Source organism: Canis lupus, chromosome X, assembly GCF_003254725.2.
Source record: "Canis lupus dingo isolate Sandy chromosome X, ASM325472v2, whole genome shotgun sequence".
Lineage (NCBI taxonomy): Eukaryota > Metazoa > Chordata > Mammalia > Carnivora > Canidae > Canis > Canis lupus.
Window position 1 is genome coordinate 121765866 of NC_064281.1, and position 20606 is coordinate 121786471.

Sequence of the window (20606 nt, forward strand, 5' to 3'; positions counted from 1 at the left end):
CAGCCATTAGAAATGACAAATACCCACCATTTGTTTCAGCATGGATGGAACCTGGAGAGTATTATGCTGAGTGAAATGAGTCAGTCGGAGAAGGACAAACATTATGTGTTCTCATACATTTGGGGAATATAAATAATAGTGAAAGGGAATAGAAGGGAAGGGAGAAGGAATGGGTAGGAAATATCAGAAAGGGAGACAGAACATAAAGACTCCTAACTCTGGGAAACGAACTAGGGGTGGTGGAAGGGGAGGAGGGCGGGGGGTGGGGGTGAATGGGTGACGGGCACTGAGGGGGGCACTTGACGGGATGAGCACTGGGTGTTATTCTGTATGTTGGCAAATTGAACAGCAATAAAAAATAAATTTGTTATAAAAAAATGAGGAAAACCATAAAACAAATAGAAGAGTGGCTCTAGTGGCCATAATTAACATTTTAAACATGCAGAAAAACGGGGGAAAGACAGTCCTCTCCTCCAAAAGGGAGTATTTTTCGTGTTATTGTTCTGAGTGAGTCACGAAAGGAACTTCAGTCACTTAGAGAATATGTGTAACCGGTTTATTCCAAACTAATTCTCAGACAACTTCATTCTTATGACAGTGAGTGCTTGCAGTTGGAGATTTCATACGGTCATGCATGTAAGAAGGGCACCAGAAAAGACAAGGTGTCAGCATTTAATTGTTGACGCTTTTAGATGAGCATACAATCAACTTTCCACATACTTGCTGAATATTAAACTTGCAAAACAAAATTTTCTAGGTAATGAATCTCTCAAGACAGGTTCAAAATGTTTCTACCTTGGGTAGCTTTGTTCTTGTACAGGCAAAGGCAATACTGTCAACGAATTGCCCAGGGCAGGTGTCATTTAACAGTGGGCCGAGATCAATCAAATGACGTGTTAATTGTTTTGGTCGAAACGGCATATTGACGACGCCGTGTCTCACAAGTGATATTTACACATCTTATTCAGGTGTCTTAATGACTCTTCGCAGTTTCATTTATTCTGAGGCACAAACTTAAGTTGCTTTTCATAAATTTTGTGATTTCCTGGAGTAGATGGTATTTCAAATCTTCTTTTCATTACAATTGGCTCTGTACCTTAATGAGTATATACAAAAGGGTGTATACATTCTTTCCTCCCCCGCCTTCCGGAGGAACACGGCAACCGTTTATAATTGTACTTTCTATCTTTTGGGACTGATAGAGATTCATTGAAGCAAACTTAAACGTGAATCACCTCTATTGCTAAAATTTAATTGACAGCGTTAGGGAGAGAAAAAGTCACCAAAGGTTTGGTAGGTTCAGACCTACCAAAGGTCTAAACGTTTCCTGCCTATAACTTTGGAATTGCTGCTACTCACATAACTGTTTCACTCTCACTTGGGTTTACACAGTGAAGAGGGCCTTGCACTTAAGCCAACGAATAACAAGATGTGATCATTTAAACTAGAATCGTTAAGCCACAATCTTCATGTTACTTGGTTCAAGTCCTTTCTTCAAATGTCATCAAAGACACATTCCAGCAGAGAACGAAGAGACTCTCGAAGGAGTGCCGCCTGGTGACGTTGCTATTAAATGAAACGAGAAAACATACGCCTTTAGTATTTATCAAAGGATTATACATATAACTGCAAACAGACTATCTCAATGTTTCAATGTTTACTTACGTGTTCCATCACAAGTTGTTTTTGCCACATGGACATTTCTTCCCCAAGCGTGCTCTGCTCACCAGTAAGAAAATTGTCCTGATTGATGTCCAAGTCTCTCATGTCCTGAAACAGAAAACACAGTCCAGTTCCAAACCTCCATTTTCTTCTTACGTTCAAAACATGCAAAACTAAACTTCAAAAGCACTACTCTTTTAATATGCAGTGATGGCCAATATTTATTCGAATTAAAAAAAATCTAAATCACACATGTAGACAAGAACCTTCACTAAGAATAATTTAAATATCAGATTTGAGTTAAATGCTATTGTTATTTTAAGTAAGCCCCACGCCCAGCGTGGAGCCCGACACGGGTCTCCAACTCACAACGCTGAGATCAAGACCTGAGTGAGATCAAGAGTTGGACGTTTAACCAACTGAGCCACCCGGGGGGGGGCCCCAAAACATTATTATTTTAGGAGACACAGCTCTACCACACTTTGCTCAAAGCAAGGGGTCAATGTCAGGCACTTAGGGTCAAGGTCAAAATGGACCCCAAAATAGGAGAAGCCTGGGAGTCCATGCCAACCAATGCTATAATTTGGAAATTCAGTAATCAGCTTTCTAACATCAGGTAAGAGCGTATTTATTATCAGTAGTAGTCAAGGGAGCATGATTTCCCTGGAGGGAGTAAAATGGTCCACGATGTCACCTCTTCAAGTTATGAAAAACACAACCTACATTTTAAATGTTGCCATTCACTCCACAAGTGGCGAAATAGTGCATACCTTTTTTTAATGTAAAAAGTATGGAATTGAGTACTGTGGAGGAAATTCAGAGTGAACACGCTATCCCTTCCACACTCCAGGGCCAGGAGCAAACAGAAACGATACAAAAATTTTATGATCCTTATAGAAGCACAACCTGTTGGGTCTATGCAGCAGCAGAAGGGGATTAATGCCGACTTAGCTGGCAAGAGAAGATTTCAATAGGCAAAGAGAGAGAAGTTAAAAACATTCCAGGCAAAGGACATGAGCAAGGTGTAGAAGTAAGAGTTAAGACAAGGCATTAATCAGGACAGGTGGGAGGTAGCAAATAAAGCTAAAAAGGGCATCATGCTATGGTGAATCTTTGAATATCTAGCAGTTTACCAGGGGAAACCACGGACAGGCTTCCAGGAGGGAAGAACTGTGCCATGGGAAGATACTGTCACAGCCCTGTGAAGGACGCAGAGATCAGATGAGAGTTTCATAGGGGAAGCAAAGGATGATGAGGTCCTCAACTAGGGCAACCGCAGTGGGAATCTGAAGGAAGCATTTAAAGTACCACGGCCGACGTCAGTACCGCACAGCCTACGAGTAACTGGAGGGGAAGGACAAGGAAATGCAGGAGGCGAGGAAAACACTAGATTTGCAACCCTAAGTGGTAACACTGGGCAAGAACATTTAGAAGCATTAATTCCTGTTACTTGATGAAACCTCCATACCATCGATAAATGGACTTGGCAGAGCATTAGAGCAACATGCTCTCTCCTGGGAAACAAATGGAATATAACTATTTTGTGTATGTGTAACGCTAAAATCCCTTAAAGGATACTTATTTTGAAGTCATAGGACTAGTCTTTAAACATTCCAGTGAGTTTAGAAGACTGACATTTTACCACTAAATCTGAACGAGATTCTTTAAGAACAAACCGCATGATCACCTCAAAAGTTGCAGAGAAAGTATGCCACAAAATCCGACACACTTTCATGATAGAAACTCTCCAGAAACTAGGGACAGAAGCAAAGTATCTCAATATCACAAAGGACACAGATGACAAGTCCACAGCTAGCATATTCAACGGGAAACACAGGAAGCGCTTCCTCTAAGATCAAGAGGAAGGAGACAAGGTTGCCCAGTCTCACTACTCCTACTCAACATAGCACCAGAAGATCTAGCCAGAACAATTCAGCAATAAAAGGAAATAGAAGACATCCAAACCAGAAAGGGAGAAGCAAAATTATCTCTGCTCACAGACACTAAGATCTTTTTTTTTTGTATTTTATTTTATTCTTTATTCATGAGAGAGAGAGACTGAGAGAGAGAGAGAGGCGGGCAGAGACATGGGCAGAGGGAGAAGCAGGCTCCCTGCGGGGAGCCTGCTGTGGGACTCTATCCCAGGACACCAGGATCATGGCCTGAGCCGAAAGCAGCAGCTCAACCAATGAGCCTCCCTGGCGTCCCCATAGTGTGTTCTTATATGTGCAGAACCCCAAAGATTCCAACACGCAAAAGAAAGCAACGCAAAACAGGGAGGAAACCCTGTTAGAAGTAACAAATGGGGGTGCCTGTGTGGCTACATCTGTTAAGCATCTGCTGTCGGCTCAAGCCATGATCGTGGGACCTGGGATGGAGCCGCACAATGGGCTCCCTGCTCAGTGGGGAGTCTGCTTCTCCTTCTCCCTCTGCACCTCCCCCACACCTCGTTCTCTCTCTCCCCTCCTCTCGTTCCCTCTCTGAAATAAATAAGAATCTTTTAAAACTGACAATAATTAATGAAAACAGCAAAGTCGCAAGTCATAAAATCAATACACAAATGTCAGTTATATTTTTACATGCTAACGATGAATTACCCAAAAGTGAAATTAGGGAAACATCCCATTTACAACAGCGTCCAAAAAGAGTAACGTATACTTAGGAAAGCACCATAACCGAGAAGGTGAAGGACTCGGACGAAGCTGAAAACTACAAAGCACTGGGGATCCCTGGCTGGCTCAGCGGTTTGGCGCCTGACTTTGGCCCAGGGTGCGATCCTGGAGTCCCGGGATCGAGTCCCACGTCGGGCTCCTGGCATGGAGCCTGCTTCTCTCTCCTCCTGTGTCTCTGCCTGACTCTCTCTCTCTCTTTCTCAATCTGTCTATCATAAGTAAATAAATAAATCTTAAAAAAAAACTAGAAAGCACTGATGAAAGAAATGAAAGACGGCATACATACATGGAAAAATTATCCCATGCTCAAGGATGGGAAGTCTTGGTATTGCTCCAATGCCCATCCCGCCCAAATCAATCTACAGACTCCATGTTATCCCTGACAAAACCCCAATGCTATTCTTTCTACAGAAATGTTTCTACAAAGCAATCTTACAGATCACGTGGATCCACAAAAGTCCATGAATAGCCAAGTGATTCCAAGAAATAGCACCACCACCACAACCACCAAGCTGGAGCCACAGAGGTCTGTGTCACTGAGGATAATTTGCTAATGTGAAAATGTGACTGGAGGTAATCTCAGTTCACAAGCTTATACTCTCACTCTGGCTTTCTTCATTCTCCTATACATCTGTGCTGTCTCTTGAAACTGTTAAGTTGGCATATAAGGCCACTCTTAGTCACTCTAATCATTCTAAAAGCAAATGTGCCACAAGATACTTATAAAGTGCAACTGAAGGGCAGCCTGGATGGCTCAACGGTTTGGTGCTGCCTGTAGCCCAGGGTGTGATCCTGGGGACCCGGGGTCGAGTCCCACATCGGGCTCCCTGCATGAAGCCTGCTTCTCCCTCTGCCTGTGTCTCTGCCTCTCTCTATATCTGTCTCTCATGAATAAATTAAGAGCCTACTTCCAAACAAAAGTAAAATAAAATGCAATTGAAAATAGAATTGGCTACTTGCTGTTTAAGAAACTTTGGCAGTACAAAGAAAAGTAAATGACGCTGAGAAATGATTTAGACTTCCTACGTTCAAATGATACATTCATCACTGCTCTCCTAAGGAAAACTGACTCAGGAACAAACAGCCCTGATTAAACTGTTAGTAAAGGATCAGTCTCCTGCCAATTTCTTGGTAAAATTCCCAATTTACCATTCCCGGTTTTGAAAAACACCCACAAAGCCATGAACGAATCTGAAAAGTAAAAGTACATTTAGCATTTACGTTAAAATCAGAACAGTGAGTTCAAAGTGGAAAATGCGTGATTAATTTTGATTGCCTAAGTAATTAAAGGCATGACCAAAATGTTTTTAACCTGCATTAAGAAAGAAAAACAACAGTTTTCTACTGCCATATCCATAGTCCATTTTATGACACTATATTGTGTTACCAAATTCGACAGACCTTTAACAATTGCTCATGCAGCTCTTTAAATGCTCGCATTCTCTGGCTCTCAACAGTTTTGGAGTGTTGTAATAATTCCTGTTGCAGTTGGAATATATTCTACAGACGCAAAAGGGGAAAAAAAAGCTGCGATGACCACTTGTAAAATTTAACCATTGTAAAATTTAACAGCGACAAATCTAGATGAAACTTGAATAGTTTCTCAGGCTCCCTGCATGGAGCCTGCTTCTCCCTCTGCTTGTGTCTCTGCTTCTCTCTCTCTCTCTCTCTGTCTCTATGAATAAATAAATGTTTAAAAAAAAAAAAAAGGGCAGCCCTGGTGGCTCCGTAGGTTTAGCGCCGCCTCCAGCCCAGGGCGTGATCCCGGAGACCTGGGATCGAGTCCCACATCAGGCTCCCTGCATGGAGCCTGCTTCTCCCTCTGCTTGTGTCTCTGCTTTCTCTCTCTCTCTCTCTCTCTCTGTCTCTATGAATAAATAAATGTTTAAAAAAAAAAGAAACTTGAATAGTTTCTCAATGAGTATTTTTAATATCTTCTCTCTTATCACCTAGCTTACGTCCTTTGTGTTTACCAGGAATATACAAAAGCACCACAGTCGTCTTATCTGCCAGTCACTGAGGAGGAAATTTCCTTTCTTAACAATATTCAAAACATGTATCTTATGTTGATTTCAAAACCCACACGCAGGATCCTTGCGATAATCCTTCCGTGATCTTCCTATTCCCTTGCTAGTGATCTTGTTACATCCCTACTTAGCCACTCACTTTCGGGGTCACACCTTAGGTCTTGTCAGCCCAATAACTGAAACACCTGCATGATGTTAATAATATCAAAGACGTAGAGAGGAACTGTGTACAGATACTGTTCTGAACCATTTCGATTAAGCTTCTTGTAGAGGTGCTCATTTAAATCCAAACAAACAATCAAAAACCCTGCCCCAGCTATAAGAACTCTTCTTTTTTTTTTTTTTTTTTTTTTTTTTTTTTTTTTTTTAAATTTTTATTTATTTATGACAGTCACACAGAGAGAGAGAGAGAGAGAGAGGCAGAGACACAGGCAGAGGGAGAAGCAGGCTCCACGCACCGGGAGCCTGACGTGGGACTCGATCCCGGGTCTCCAGGATCGCGCCCTGGGCCAAAGGCAGGCGCCAAACCGCTGCGCCACCCAGGGATCCCAGGAACTCTTCTTATACTCTCTTTCGTAGATGAGGAACCTGAGGCTCAGAGAAAGACAATTTGTCCCTGGGTTCAAAGCTAGAAACTAGAAAATCAGAACTGGGTCCCAAACCTTATCGTTCCACTGTCCAGGCTCTTGACCACTGTACTACACTGCTTGTCCATTTTCCCTATGTTCAACCTCTCTACCTCCCTGCGTGTGTGGCTCACTCCCTTTCATGCTACAGACAGGTCAGTACCCTACCAGGATCCCACATCCATTGAAAGGAATGCTTTTCACCATCCCCTGTCTCCACCCCCTGGCCTGATTTTTCCCGCTTTCCAGCTAAATCCATGGTCAATGGTTAAACCTACACCTTTGCTTATATGCCTTGGCCCCTTCTCACTCTGTCGAGGTGCACGGCTAACCTCAGCTCAACCCTGAAAAGTCCAACTCTGCAGCTGCTCAGACGCACCCACAACCATGAGTACGACTACTCTCGTGTAAATTTGTGATTGTTATGACACCCACCCATGTTGGACCGGAATGTGGCCCGGCAGCCATCTCTCCCTTGTCCATTCACTGGCCCACCCTCAGGAAACAGTTCCAGGCCTTCTCCTCTGCCCTCAAAGAGCAACATCACCACCACCATCCTTATTCCTAAATGTGACACGGGCCAGTCCATTTAGGGTGAACCATGCCCTGAGCTAGTGATTCGTTTAGGAATGAGCAATCGATTGAAACTAGATGATTGGGAGCAGTCCAGGGGACGTTCCTGCCAGACCTATGGGGAAAGCTTATCTCAGTTCACCTGGGGCTGGATCTGGGATTTAAGAGGCTATCATGCTGACCCCGTGGAGCGGGCCTCCTAGAGGACGGAGGCAGAGCCCGGATGGTACTGCCTCAGCAACCTTTCCCCAGCCTCATCCAGCTACACCTGGTGCAAAACTCCCTTTGGCTTCTTCAGACAGACCAGGACATCCTTCTATGGTACTCTGGCAAGTGCCTGTCACTTGGAACTGCAGGAATCCTAACCGAGAGAGGAGGTAAAGACCAAGGGCTTCTGTGAGTAGGATGTGTGCCTGTACGCCCCTGCGTTTCTCCATCATCAGGGCCCAACCACATAGCCAGCAATGAATGGAAACAGGGCTCTGGCTCAAATCTACGGGTCTCAGGTGTGGCCGGGCTCAGCATTCCTGCTTGGCACTTGGTTACAATACATTCACTATAAAGCTGGGCCTGATACCAACAGCGAGTTTTTCTTCTTCTTCCTTGGTTTTCTGTATATCGATAGCCAACTCTTGAAACAAAGTTAGAAACTCCTGAGAGTATTCATGATGAAGCTCCTGCCTGTAAAACATAATAGAGAAGAGCGTCATGACTTTATATGGCTAAGAAAAATGTCAACCCATTCAAAACCAAATGACTGGACATAAATTATACTATAAAGCGAGAAGGGAATGATCACAGCTGGAATTTTCTGATGGAAAACAGCCCACTACAGGGGATGGCTTACCCTCATTGCTAACCGTGTATTTACTCTCACTCCTGACTGTCTAAGAGGGATGCTTGTCTTGTATGCCTTGGCTCTTGAAAGCTAAGGAAGATTTATGGCACTATAAATTTCCCAGAAAATGCATTTGATCTGCATGGAGTTTTGTTTCTATCGTTTCATTTCCATTCATTTGCTGAACAACCTATAGGTTGCGAAGTGACGAACAGATTCAATGAGGGTATCCTATCCACCGATACCACTTCCCCACACAGTAACCTTTCACTTTTCCCCCACTGTGGCACAATAAAGATTTTGTATGAAAGAATAGCAAAACCAAGAGGGATCAATGTAAAAAAAATCATTCAAATATAAGATGAACCTTTTCTACATACTTGAATACAGTTAACTATCGCAAGACATTGGCCTCTTACTCAGCTCCATGCTCCAAGAAAGAATACAAGTGCTTCTTATGCCAAGAAAGCTCAATTATAATTTGAAAGGAGAAAAAGGGGGTTATCTTTATGGACCTCTAGATAATACACCTCTTTCCAATTAAGGCTTTGCAACACGGAGCTAAATGAACTATTTGCTTAGATAAAGAACGGAACAACAACAACAACAACAAAAAAACCCAAACAAACAAACAAACAAACAGAAATGGAGCCAAACATATTTCTTCAGTAGAGACTCCAACAGATGGAGGAAAGCAGTATTGTTTTGAATTAATCTGTGATCACACAAATACTAAGAAATGACACACAGTGCCTGGCTCCAACACTGATACCTTTGCTCTTCCTGAGTTTTCCAGACATGCTCAATTTTCTGGTTAATGCTTTCAACAGAAGCTTTGGTTTCCATCATGACTCTTTTTCTATTTTCATCAAAGAGCTCTTTAATCTCACCTATGAGAAGCATAAATATAAGCATATATAAATTTCTTTTTATGGTGTTCAATTTGCCAACATATAGAATAACACCCAGTGCTCATCCCATCAAGTGCCCCCCCTCAGTGCCCGTCACCCAGTCACCCCCACCCCCAGCCCACCTCCCCTTCCACCCCCCCAGTTCGTTTCCCAGAGTTACGAGTCTCTCATGTTCTGTCTCCCTTTGTGACATTTCCCACTCATTTTTTCTCCTTTCCCCTGTATTCCCTTTCACTATTTTTTATATTCCCCAAATGAATGAGACCATATAATGTTTGTCCTTCTCCGATTGACTTATTTCACTCAGCATAATACCCTCCAGTTCTATCCACGTCGAAGCAAATGGTGGGTATTTGTCGTTTCTAATGGTGCCCATCGAAAGATGAATGGATAAAGAAGATGTGGTTTACGTATACAATGGAATATTACTCAGCATATATATTTGTTAACATTTAACACTGAAAATTATTTTTTGGCAGCTTATTCAAAAACAACATAGGCAGTTTTGGTTCCAGAGCATTGGAAAGACAATTAGCATTTTGATAAGAGGCCTCACATCAGAAAGCAAGATGATTCGCTTCTTTTTTTGTGTGAAACCTTTCAGTTACTAGTTTCTGAATCCTGATTTTTCTTTGTTCCCTGCACACAGCCCCCCCCCCTTTTTCAAACTTACACTGAAAGAAGGCCTAATAAAGAAAAGTGACTATCTCCCAAAATGTATAAAACAAAAAGGGGGTCTCGATGACTGTCTTTGATTTTCTTGTGAAAACACAGTGGTAGGGGCTAGTCTCTAATCACTTTATGAAATATCCTCCAAACGAAAGGACTCATTGAGATGGATTATTGTTAGAAGTAGATGTATAAAACACACCTTACCATTCTATTTTAAAAGCGTCCGACAGGGAGGCACATAAATAAATGAAAGGAGACGAAAGGGCTGTGCGTGCATGCATGTGTGTTTTAATGTAGTCAACGAGGATTTTCAGTATACGTGAGTTAAAGACAAAAGACTGTGGAGAGATTAAGGAAATAAAAGAACATATTCAAAAACACGTCCTAAAGATGTTTTTGAGTAAAAACAATGGGGCTTTTCTTACACCATTTTTGAAAAGCAGCCTCGCAATATGTAAAATTTTTCACAGTTGAGAAACTGCTTTTGATTGTATGTGACGGACCTGCCATCAGTAGCTATGCTCTGGGGATCATGGAAAGACGCACCGTTTTACACCTATTTTATACTCCCAGTTTGCCAGTGTACTCACCAGTTCACGAGGCAGCTCACAGGCCGAGAACCCTGACAGCCACCCAATAGAGCAAAGCTTTCAAATACACACCTGCTTGTACGACTGATCCCCATAGAGGACTCAAATATTGACTCGCACTCCTTGCTATGAGTCTTATCCTGTAATCCCGTTAATGGATAAGGGACATCTGACAGAACAACCAAAAACTTTTAGGTTTATTGGTGCTGATCAGACTTTGCCAGCATGCTAGCACAGTGGTCTTTAGGTTTCCACTGCATGGTTTATTAGCGTAAACATCATGACAAAGCCTGAGTTGGCAGGCTTCAATTCAAACGTCTGCACCAAAGAATGGAAATAGAAAAGTCGAGGAAAGAAAGTGCAATGAGAAAATTAAAAATGGTTTATTAAAACCTCATGTATCATTTACCCCGGGACACGAAGTAGGAGAGAGATTATTTCACGCACGTTCTTCCGATATCCCCCACAGGCCATCAAATGTACCCACGTACAAAACAAAAGCATCACTCTTACCTCGCCACTGACAGCCCCGTTCTCGGCACGTGCACTATCAAAAGGGAAACTAAGGACATGTGTGAAGCCCAATCACCCTAAGGACTTAAGGAACACCCTGCGTCTGGGAGCAAGGCATTAGATGACAGTGTCGCCGTCCATTGATGAACATTTCTTGTTAACATGGGTTACATGGTTCAAAACAATGCACTTTCACCGAAACGGCTCCTGAATCATACCTTCAAATCTTTCCATCATGTCCTGTAATTCATTCCTGTAAAGAAATGGCACGAGGTGTTTAATTCAGGGGATCTGAAACCAGCGCACTTGTTTTGGATGAAATAGCTTTCAGGCCAGGTGTTTACATGCAATACCTGTTACCTTTATTTGTGTTAGTACCTTATGGGTCGGTCAGGTCAAAATTGCTGTTTTTTTTGTTTTTTTTAAATTTTTATTTATTTATGATAGTCACAGAGAGAGAGAGAGAGAGAGAGAGAGGCAGAGCCACAGGCAGAGGGAGAAGCAGGCTCCATGCACCGGGAGCCCGACGTGGGATTCGATCCCGGGTCTCCAGGATCAGGCCCTGGGCCAAAGGCAGGCGCCAAACCGCTGCGCCACCCAGGGATCCCAAAATTGCTGTTTTTAAAGATTTTATTTATTCATTCACGAGAGAGACAGAGAGAGAAGGAGGGAGGAGGGCACAGAGACACAGGCAGAGGGAGAAGCAGGTTCCATGCAGGGAGCCTGGCATGGGACTCGATCCCGGGTCTCCGGGATCACGGCCTGGGCTGAAGGCAGCCTGAAAACGCTGAGCCACCCGGGCTGTCCCAAAATTACTTTATTTTATTTTTTTTTAATTTTTTATTTATTTATGATAGTCACACATTGAGAGAGAGAGAGAGGCAGAGACACAGGCAGAGGGAGAAGCAGGCTCCATGCACCAGGAGCCCGATGTGGGACTCGTTCCCGGGTCTCCAGGATCGTGTCCTGGGCCAAAGGCAGGCGCTAAACCGCTGCGCCACCCAGGGATCCCCCAAAATTCCTTTAAAGACGTTACCACACATCTTCCAGAAAGGTTCCTGCAGGAGGACTTCCTTCCCCATCGTGCTCAGTGACCGGATGGTTTCCTGTGTTGAAATAAAAGTGGAAAGCATTCTTGAGGGAAGGGTGGCCTTTCGATCAGTTTTCGAGGGGGCAATACCGTCACCGCGCGGGCTGCGGGGCCTCTGGCAAACCAACAGCCTTTCAAGGCAGAGCTAGGAAAGGCTGCGTGTCTGTCTGTGCAAGGGCAGAGGAAAGGAGATCGGGGCCCAGGACCACGCGGCGGCGAAGGTGTTCCGGGCCTTTGGCGCGCTTAAACGGCAGAGAACAGCACCCGGCACGTGGGAGGTATTTGGGAAAGAGGGCCTGCAGGGCGCGGGGTGGGGTCGGGGTGGGGTGGCGGCGCGGCAGAAGAGCTGCGTGCGATCTCCGCCTCTGGAACCCTGGTTTGGGACAGGAGGATCCAGCGGGCAGCCTGCGGCAGGTGAAACTGCGCTGGCGCGCACACACACGTGCGGGGGCGCGCACGCTGGAGGACTGTACTGTTGACCTCGCGGAGGACTCGGAGGCAGAGACCTGCCCCGCGTGCGGTCATCTCCGAGCGAGCGCTGTGTCCGCAAAGGTGTGGGGCAGACGGTACCTTCCGCAGCAGCAGCCTCTGGCCCACTCAGCTCTCTGCTGCCTCCTCCGCCCGAATCACAGGCTGCCATTCTCTGAGGCTCCGCAGGGGCTTTCCTCCCCAGGCGCTTCCTGCCAGCCGGAGGCATCCGCAGAGGTGTCTGTCCTCCCTCCGAGGTGTCTGTGTGTCCTCCGAGTTGTCCCGCACCTTGTGAGCCCGAGCACGCGACCGAGAAATGGGGACACGGTCAGCGAGCGTCGGCAGGCAGGGGGCCTCTGCACAGACCGGGCTGCGCGTGTCCTCGTGTGTCTGGCCGGGCCAGGAGGGAGCAAGGAGGATGCGGCCGGCGCAGCCCTGCCCCCCACCGTCCCCCGCCCCCCCCCCCCCCGCCCCGGGGACGGCGACCCGGGGCACGTCAGCTGCCCCGGGCCATCTGCGTGCCGCGCCCTTCCGCCGCACTCTTGCGCCTACGTTGGGACAGAGGCCGGCCCGGCCCCCGAGGTCCCTCCCCGCAGGGCTGTGCTGGCCTGGAGACCCGACCGTGGCCGGGACGAAACCCCCCCGCGTCCCCTGGGGATGCGCGGGGAATAAGCCGTTCTGCACCCGTCGGCAGACAGTCAGGTGGAGGGGGCTCCTCGACGGGCCACCTGGACCCCCAGGACGAGCCGTGGCCCCGCCCCCGGGGGCCAAGATGTCGGGCCCGGGCGGTGGTGTGGCCGGAGGGCCAGGCGCAGAGGGCCCCTCCTCACCAGGTGTCACCCTCCCGGGCCATGAGGGCCCTCGCTCCCGCTCCCCGCCCTGCCAGCTCTGCGCTCAGGGGCCTGGTCGTATCCCGTCGGAGCCCCGGAGGACCCCGTGGGGACGTCACCTCAGAGGTCAGCCCCGCCGCCCCCGTGGCCGCCCCACGCCCTGGTCCCGGACGTTCCAGGATACCCCCCCCCCCCCGCCCGCCACGGCCACCCAGTGCCACCGGGTCCGCCTGCCTGCCTGGCTGGGCCCCCCAGGGGGTCGCTATGCCCGGCCCCCGGCCCGGCCCCCGTTTGTCTTGACCCTTCCTCTGTCCTATGCCCCTTCCTGTGCCTATGCCCCAGCGCTAGCCCCAACCCCTCTGTCTTGCCCCTCGGTCCTGCGAGCCTCCGTCCCTATGGCCCACCCCCGCCCCGCCCCACCCCCTGTCTCTGTCGGTCCTCCCTGCGTCCCTCCGTCCCTCCGCCCCACCCCACCCCACCCCCACCGCCACTCGCACCCCCACCCCGACCCACCGCGTCTCTCGACGCCCTCCTCCCTCCGTCCCTCCGCCCCACCCCCACCCCCATCGCCTCTGTCTTGTCCCTCCCTCCGCCCCAGCCATCGCCATCGCCATCGCCATCGCCATCGCCATCGCCATCGCCATCGCCATCCGCATCCCCATCCCCCGCCCCTCTCAGGCCTCCGCGCACACAACGACCTCCACAGCAGGTCCTCCGCGGCGACGACCAGGCTCCTCTGAGGGCCTCGCGACTGACTGGGAGGAGCCAGTCAGCCTCGCCTGCGCGGGAGCGTCGCTGAGCTGAGGGGCTGGCCCAGTGCGCATGCGGGAGGCGGGACCTCGCCAGAGACACGCCCCTCGGGCCCCCTGCCCTCCGGGCGCCGGTGCCTGCCGGCCCTGAGGATCGAGGGTCGAGGGTCGAGGGTCGAGGTTCGAGGGTCGAGATTCGAGGGTCGAGGGAGGTCGAGGTACGGGGCTCACGTGGCGAGGGCCGAGGGTCTTGGGTCAGGACCCAGGGTGGAGCGTCGAGGGCCGCGGGCCGAGGGTCGGTCGAGTGCTGAGGGCCGAGGGCTGAGGGCTGAGGGCCGAGGGTTGAGCCCCGGGGCCCAGGCTGCGCGTTTCCGGCTCTGCAGCCCGAGGACGTTACTTTCATCTTCCTGGGAAATCACTAAAGGGTACTGGGTTGTGGAGCAGGTGGCCGCTCAGGCCTCCACCTTGCTGACCTGAGGCGGAAGGCTTTTCGCAGGTCCTCGTCGGGCTCCTGGCGGGGCCCTTTCCACCCAGCGCTTCCGCTTCCCGGAGGAATAGCCGTCTCCCCGAGGGTCCTGAGCAAACGACCCCCTCCGTTGTCTCGGCTCCGCTCTTGGGTTGGCGGTTGGTAGGTTGCCTTTGGTGCTGTTTCACAGACCCCTGCGCGTGTCCTTCACTGTGCTGGCCTCCCGCTGGGTTGCCCGGGTAGGAGGACTGAACTCCTGTCAGCGTCCTGCCTGACGTTGGCGGTTGCGCCACGTCCCTTTCCACCCAGCATTGTGTCCTAACAGGGTCTGTGCTATCCCGTGGAGCCCCGGGAATAGGCCTGGAAGCGGCCCCCTTCCCCCTCCCCCTGGGAGCACACGCCCCCGCCCCCGGGGAACCGCTCCTCAATGCCTTCGCCCCATTGCTCCTCCGTCCACGTGCCCTTATTTCCACTGCAGCGCCCTGGACGGCAGCGATGCTACGAAGAATCTCACGTCTGCCGAACGTGTGCGATTACGCTCTGTGGTGTTTAAATGAGCCCAAGAGAAACACATAAAAATAAATGCGCCCAAGGCTTCAGAGGACTTGATGACCTGTTCACAGTCCTACCAGCAGTGCACAGTGGTTCCCCTTTCTCCACATCATGCCAGCTCCTGTAATTCCCAGTTGTTTGGTTTTGGCTTTCGTTTGGTTGTTGCCTCGTGTTTCTCTGTTTGAAAACAGGCATCCTACAGGGTGTGAAGTGCTTGCTGCTTGCGGTTCTGACTTTTCATTCCACTGGCGATTACTCACGCAGACCACCTTTTCAAGTGCCTACGGGGACGGGGCCACGGGTGTCCTTTCTCTAGACATATGCCCATTCAGGTCCTTTGCCAATTTTTAATAAGGTTTCTGTCTTTTTGGGGTGCGCGTTGGTTTTCTTTCTTTCTGTTTTTTTTTTTTTTTTTTTTTTTTTTCTTTGCACCGCGGGTGAGTTGTAGGACCTCTTTAACGGTTCAGGATTTTATTCTCTTACCGGGTCGGTCATTTGCAATGATCTTCATCCATTCCTCGGGTTGCCTGCGTGGCCTGTTGATAATGTCCTTTGATGCGCAAGGCGTCTATAAACTGTGACGTTTCCGATTTACCCAGGTGCTTCCTGGCCTCCCGGGCCTTTTAGGATGAAAGCTGCCTGTACTCCGAGGTCATAAATGTTTCTTCAAAATTGACTTAAGGGCTTATTTTGTATCTTTTAGTCTCTGCTCACGTGAAATTGGTTTTTGTGCTTGCTGTCCGGTCGTGATCTAATTGCTTCTGTCCCCCCATGGAAAAGAAAAAAAAAAAAAAAAAAGTCACCGTACCGTCCCCATTTTTCTGAAGGGTGCACGCTTTCGCCACTATCAGCTGTGCCCGGTCACACATCAAGGTTCGCTATGTCCCCGATTCTGGTTCTCTGTCCCGTCCCACCGCTCCTTTCGTTTATCCTGTGCCAAAAGCCACAGCCTGTGGCACAATGAAGATTCCTAAGTCGGGGCCGCCCGGGCGGCTCAGCGGTTTAGCGCCACCTCGGCCCCGGGCGTCATCCTGGAGACCCCGGATGGAGTCCCACGTAGGGCTCCCTGCCTGGAGCCTGCTTCTCCAACTCCGCCTCTGTCTCTGCCTCGCTTTCTCTCTGCGTCTCTCAGGAAGAAATAAATAAACACAAATCTCTAAAGAGTAAAAACAAAGATTCTAGGTCAGGCCCAACTCCGAGTCCTCCGGTATTAAGCTTACACTCTGATGACTCAGATCCTTCCGTGATTCCTGACAGCCTCCACACGAGGGTCGACCCTACATACGAGGACCCTTAGCACCTCGTCTCCTTTGACTCCCCCCCTTTATCCTCCCCATCCTGAGCTGCTTGCCACCGCCCGAAGCACACCGTGGCTGTTGCCTGCCACTGGGCCCTCGAACGAGCTCAACCAACTTCTCTGCCGAGACCCTTGGTTGACACTCCTTCCTCTGCCTGTCGCTGTGACTTGTGCCGCCTCGCTCCTCTCCCTGCACTGTAATCCAGTCCTCTGTGTGCTAACGGGACCCTATTCCCGTGCCTCACTTTGACCATGCGGGAAGCCTCTATCATTCTACCAAGCAGATTTGGAACTCACAATTCGTATTGGTCACTGTTTGCCCATGAATACAGACAACACTTCAGCGAGCTATGCTGCCCTGGCCTGAAGGGATACACACCCGTGACTCATTGGATGACCTTAATAACCCTCTGGAAGGTGAATTGGTGCAAGGCCCCTTTATAAGTTAAGAGGACCATGGTCAGAGACTACAGATGCTTACCCAAGTTTGCAGAGCCGCACAGTGGAGGAAGGGCCAGACCTTTGGCGTGTTTGTTTGTTTTTTTTTTTTTTAATCATGAATTTATTTTTTATTGGTGTTCAGTTTGCCAACATACAGAATAGCACCCAGTGCTCATCCCGTCAAGTGCCCCCCTCAGTGCCCGTCACCATTCACCCCCACCCCCCGCCCTCCTCCCCTTCCACCACCCCTTTGCCCACCCCTGGCCCTCGCCTCTTCACTGTTTTGCGTCCCGTTGCTGCTCTGGGGCTACAGCACGTCTTCAGCTACAAGCCATGGTCTCCAGTAGTGCCTGCCTGTCCCAGTACTGCAGAAAATGGTTTGAAGGCTGTGACTGAGGAGGTGGAAGTCCTTTACAAAGTTCTTGTTTTCCATGTAAATTTCAAAACATGTCAATCGAGAAAGGTGCTGCCTCTGGCATTTTGGAGTGCACCTAAGCGTTATGAAATGACAAACCCATTGAAGAGTCCACGCAGACCAGACCAGATGACGGGAACAAGGGTCTGTCCTCGGTAGAGCAAGGGCCAGTAGCTCAACCACGGCTTTCGGGTTCCAAATTGTCAGGGACATTCTGGTTCCCTATGGCTGGCACCGGGACAGGAATCGCGATTTGTCAGAAGCTCCCACTGGGGATTTGGATGATCAGTATAGATACGTGTAAGTGCTGTGGCAGGTCCTGGACCTCCCCGAGCACCCCTTCCCTCACCCTTTCGTCCTTACTAACAGAACCCTGACCCCATTGCACAGACAGGTGAGCGCGTGGCCCAGTCCAGCCCCTGGGCTGGCCGTGATTCGTGTCCCAGATGACGCCGGTGGCATTCCTAGGAAAGCCCCTGGAACTGGAAAGACGCAGCCGGCATTCCCCTTCGATCTTTCCCACTTGCTCCTGCCAGTGATACAGACGCAGTGCCCGTGGCCCTGGAGACAAAAGCCACATTTAAGGAGAGAGGGGCGAGAAGAGAGGAGATCCTGGCTTCCCGAGGTGTAGTACCAGCCCTGGATTATGTATTCCTACCGTGTGTTACCTGGAATAAACAAAGCCCCTGTATGAGCTACTTGATTCAACAAGCAGGAAGACGCAATTCACGGTGACAGAGCAGCGCATACCTGAAATTTATTTTTGCCCAGCTTGTGTCAGGGGTGGTAGACTATTACCCTAACACCTAAACCCAAACGTGTACAGGGACTCAACTGGTTTATCTCAACTAGTTTATCTATTACTCTTGGCACATTACTGGGAAAGTGACTGGGTCCTCCTGGCAGGCACTATCCATGCACTTCCACAGGGACCCCGGCTGTCAGAAAGTCTGCCACACCCAACGTGGGGCTCCCACGGGAGCCCCGGAGGTGGCCCCCTTGGCAGTTTGCTAGAAGGGGCAAAGAGCACAGAGGTGCACCAGGTACCAGGTGTTTACAAGTTAGGCCTGGCAGTGGCACGCCTCATTTCCGCTTGCCGTCCCATTGCCTGGATCTCAGGCACACGGTCACACGTAACAGCAAGGCAAGCCGGCGAATGATGCCTAGATGGGGCCCAGGAAGAAGAGGAGAGCAAGGATTTAGGTGGCGACCGGGAGGTCCCTGCAACCTGTGCCTTTCTGAAAGTAATGCAAAACTTGACTACGTTGGGTTTTCTTAAAGGGAAACTCACAAAAATGCTCAAAGCACCAACTGACAGTCCAGCATGCCATTAAACGGGGCTGTCCCGCTCGGGGACTGTGAGACACCGAGCTGACTTCTTGACTTCTCTCTCGAAGCCTTGATCACTTTCGTACTATCTTAAAGGCATACCGACAGTATTTGTCTCGTGATATTTTGGATGCCGCTAAGTGAAATAATGCATAAAAACTCGTACGGGCCCTCAGTAATATCCGGGAACCAGTCAAATATTAGTAACAGTATAGCAGCATTACTGTTTCTGATTCATTCTATCGTAATGGTGATCGGCGTTTCGTGTTTATTGTATTGCCATTATTGTGGCCACTTTGTGAGCCACTGGCACACAATTTCCTGAATATCAAACATTGAATGCAAGCCGGTGCCTGCTACATATTTCAAAGCGTAAAAACTAACTGATTTTCATCATCAGGATTAACTGTAACATTTCATTAACAAATGTGGACTTGGGACGGGAAATATATATTTCAAGTACATGAATAACTTAGGGTGTGTCAGACATCACAAGGGCATTTTTACTCTTTTTTTAAATTTATTTTTCCGTGAGAGACAGAGAGAGAGAGAGAGAGAGAGAGAGAGACAGGCAGAGACACAGGCAGAGGCAGAAGATGAGCACGTGGCTCAGTCCAGCCCATGGGCTGGCCATGATACGTGTCCCAGATGATACTGGTGGCATTGCTAGGAAAGCTTCTGGAACTGGAAAGGCGCAGCTGGCACGGATGCAGCTGCATAGGCAGCTCCCATGCAGGGAGCCCGATGTGGGACTCGATTTCGGGACTCCAGGATCACACCGTGGGCCGAAGGCAGGCGCTAAACCGCTGAGCCACCCAGGGATCCCACATTCTTACTGTTTAAGGCAGTATTTCTTCCAAAGAAGTCAGAGAAGATGATGACGGATGTGTGAATAAATTCGATCAAAAATGCATGCAGTCTGGTTGACCCTTCTTATCTCCTTTTTTTCCCTCCCACTCTCTCTGTTTTCCTTTGGCCTCCATAACTGCATAGTCTCCCGTTATCTCCTTTCATTCTGGCGACTCCTTCTTACCATTGCTAGCTCCTTCTCTTCAAATGAGCCTTCGCATGATGATGTTCCTCAGGACTTGGTTTTACTTGATTCTTTTCTCAATCGATACACGTTCCCTAAATGTTTCCACCTATGTGCATGATTTCAATGGCCATTTACATCAGAGCTTCTCAAAGGGTGGTGCATGGGATCACCGATATATCAGAATCCCTGAAAGGAGAGTGTTTAGTCCAGATTCCTTGGATCTGTCCTAGGCCTGCCCAATCAACCATGTGGGCGTGCACTAGGAATCTGCATTTTCAGTAAATTCTCCAGGTTGCTCTCAAACTTGGAACCACTGTATTAGTCAAGAAGGACCTGACTGTCACAAACAGTGGCAGCTCAATATCTCCATCTGGCGGCTTCATAAAACCACTGTCTTTGTTTTGCAAATGCCCACCAAGGATGTGAGGAAAATATTAAAAATCTGAAAATCAGGAAAGAAATTGGAACAAGGGACTTTAGTGGACCATCTGCTCCATGACTAACCAAGATGAGTTATGACACCTTTTGAGTCATAACAGCTTTTGACTTTTCTAACACCGACCGTGAACTTGTCTGTTTTACACTTGTAAGGAGAAATCAAATTGATACATCTCAGAGGTCCTCCGACTATAGAAAAACACAGGTATTGGATGACTCCTGTCTATAGATCATTTCAGCACGTTGTGATTTCTTACGGCAGTGCCAAGAGGTTTTCAGGAATTTTGAAGTTATCCTTCCAGAGGTTAGCTCATAAAGAACGGTCTACTTTCCAAAAATAACTTAATACAGAGCGCTCTTTGTTAACTTAAGTTCTCCTGTCAAGTCTCTCTTCTAATTATAAAAGCAATA

The 20606-nt window shown here is 48.6% G+C and overlaps 2 protein-coding genes across 11 annotated transcripts in view; one reads left to right on the plus strand and one right to left on the minus strand.

The window, feature by feature from the left end:
- Nucleotides 1–542: 542 nt before the first annotated feature.
- The window catches only part of LOC112642523 (synaptonemal complex protein 3-like), a 63657-nt gene continuing 43593 nt past the window's right edge, over nucleotides 543–20606 (minus strand). For 3 of the 10 annotated variants that reach the window (XM_049107226.1, XM_049107224.1, XM_049107222.1), the window contains exons 2-9: nucleotides 12745–12930; nucleotides 12121–12190; nucleotides 11303–11337; nucleotides 9171–9288; nucleotides 8142–8241; nucleotides 5736–5834; nucleotides 1666–1770; nucleotides 543–1566 (exon numbers count right to left, since the gene is read on the minus strand). In XM_049107226.1, the coding sequence (XP_048963183.1) occupies nucleotides 1495–1566; nucleotides 1666–1770; nucleotides 5736–5834; nucleotides 8142–8241; nucleotides 9171–9288; nucleotides 11303–11337; nucleotides 12121–12190; nucleotides 12745–12871 (726 nt within the window). In that variant the 5' untranslated portion in view covers nucleotides 12872–12930 and the 3' untranslated portion in view covers nucleotides 543–1494. Of the gene's footprint in view, nucleotides 1567–1665; nucleotides 1771–5735; nucleotides 5835–8141; nucleotides 8242–9170; nucleotides 9289–11302; nucleotides 11338–12120; nucleotides 12191–12744; nucleotides 12931–14167; nucleotides 14658–14694; nucleotides 15046–20606 lie in introns of those variants that run through there. The other 7 variants (XM_049107227.1, XM_049107223.1, XM_049107221.1 and 4 more) reach the window with 5 other exon arrangements.
- The window catches only part of LOC112668404 (PWWP domain-containing DNA repair factor 3B-like), a 71723-nt gene continuing 65423 nt past the window's right edge, over nucleotides 14307–20606 (plus strand). Inside the window, exon 1 of the mRNA XM_035712052.2 lies at nucleotides 14307–14439. The gene's annotated coding sequence lies outside the window, so the exon portion shown is untranslated. The remainder of the gene's footprint in view (nucleotides 14440–20606) is intronic.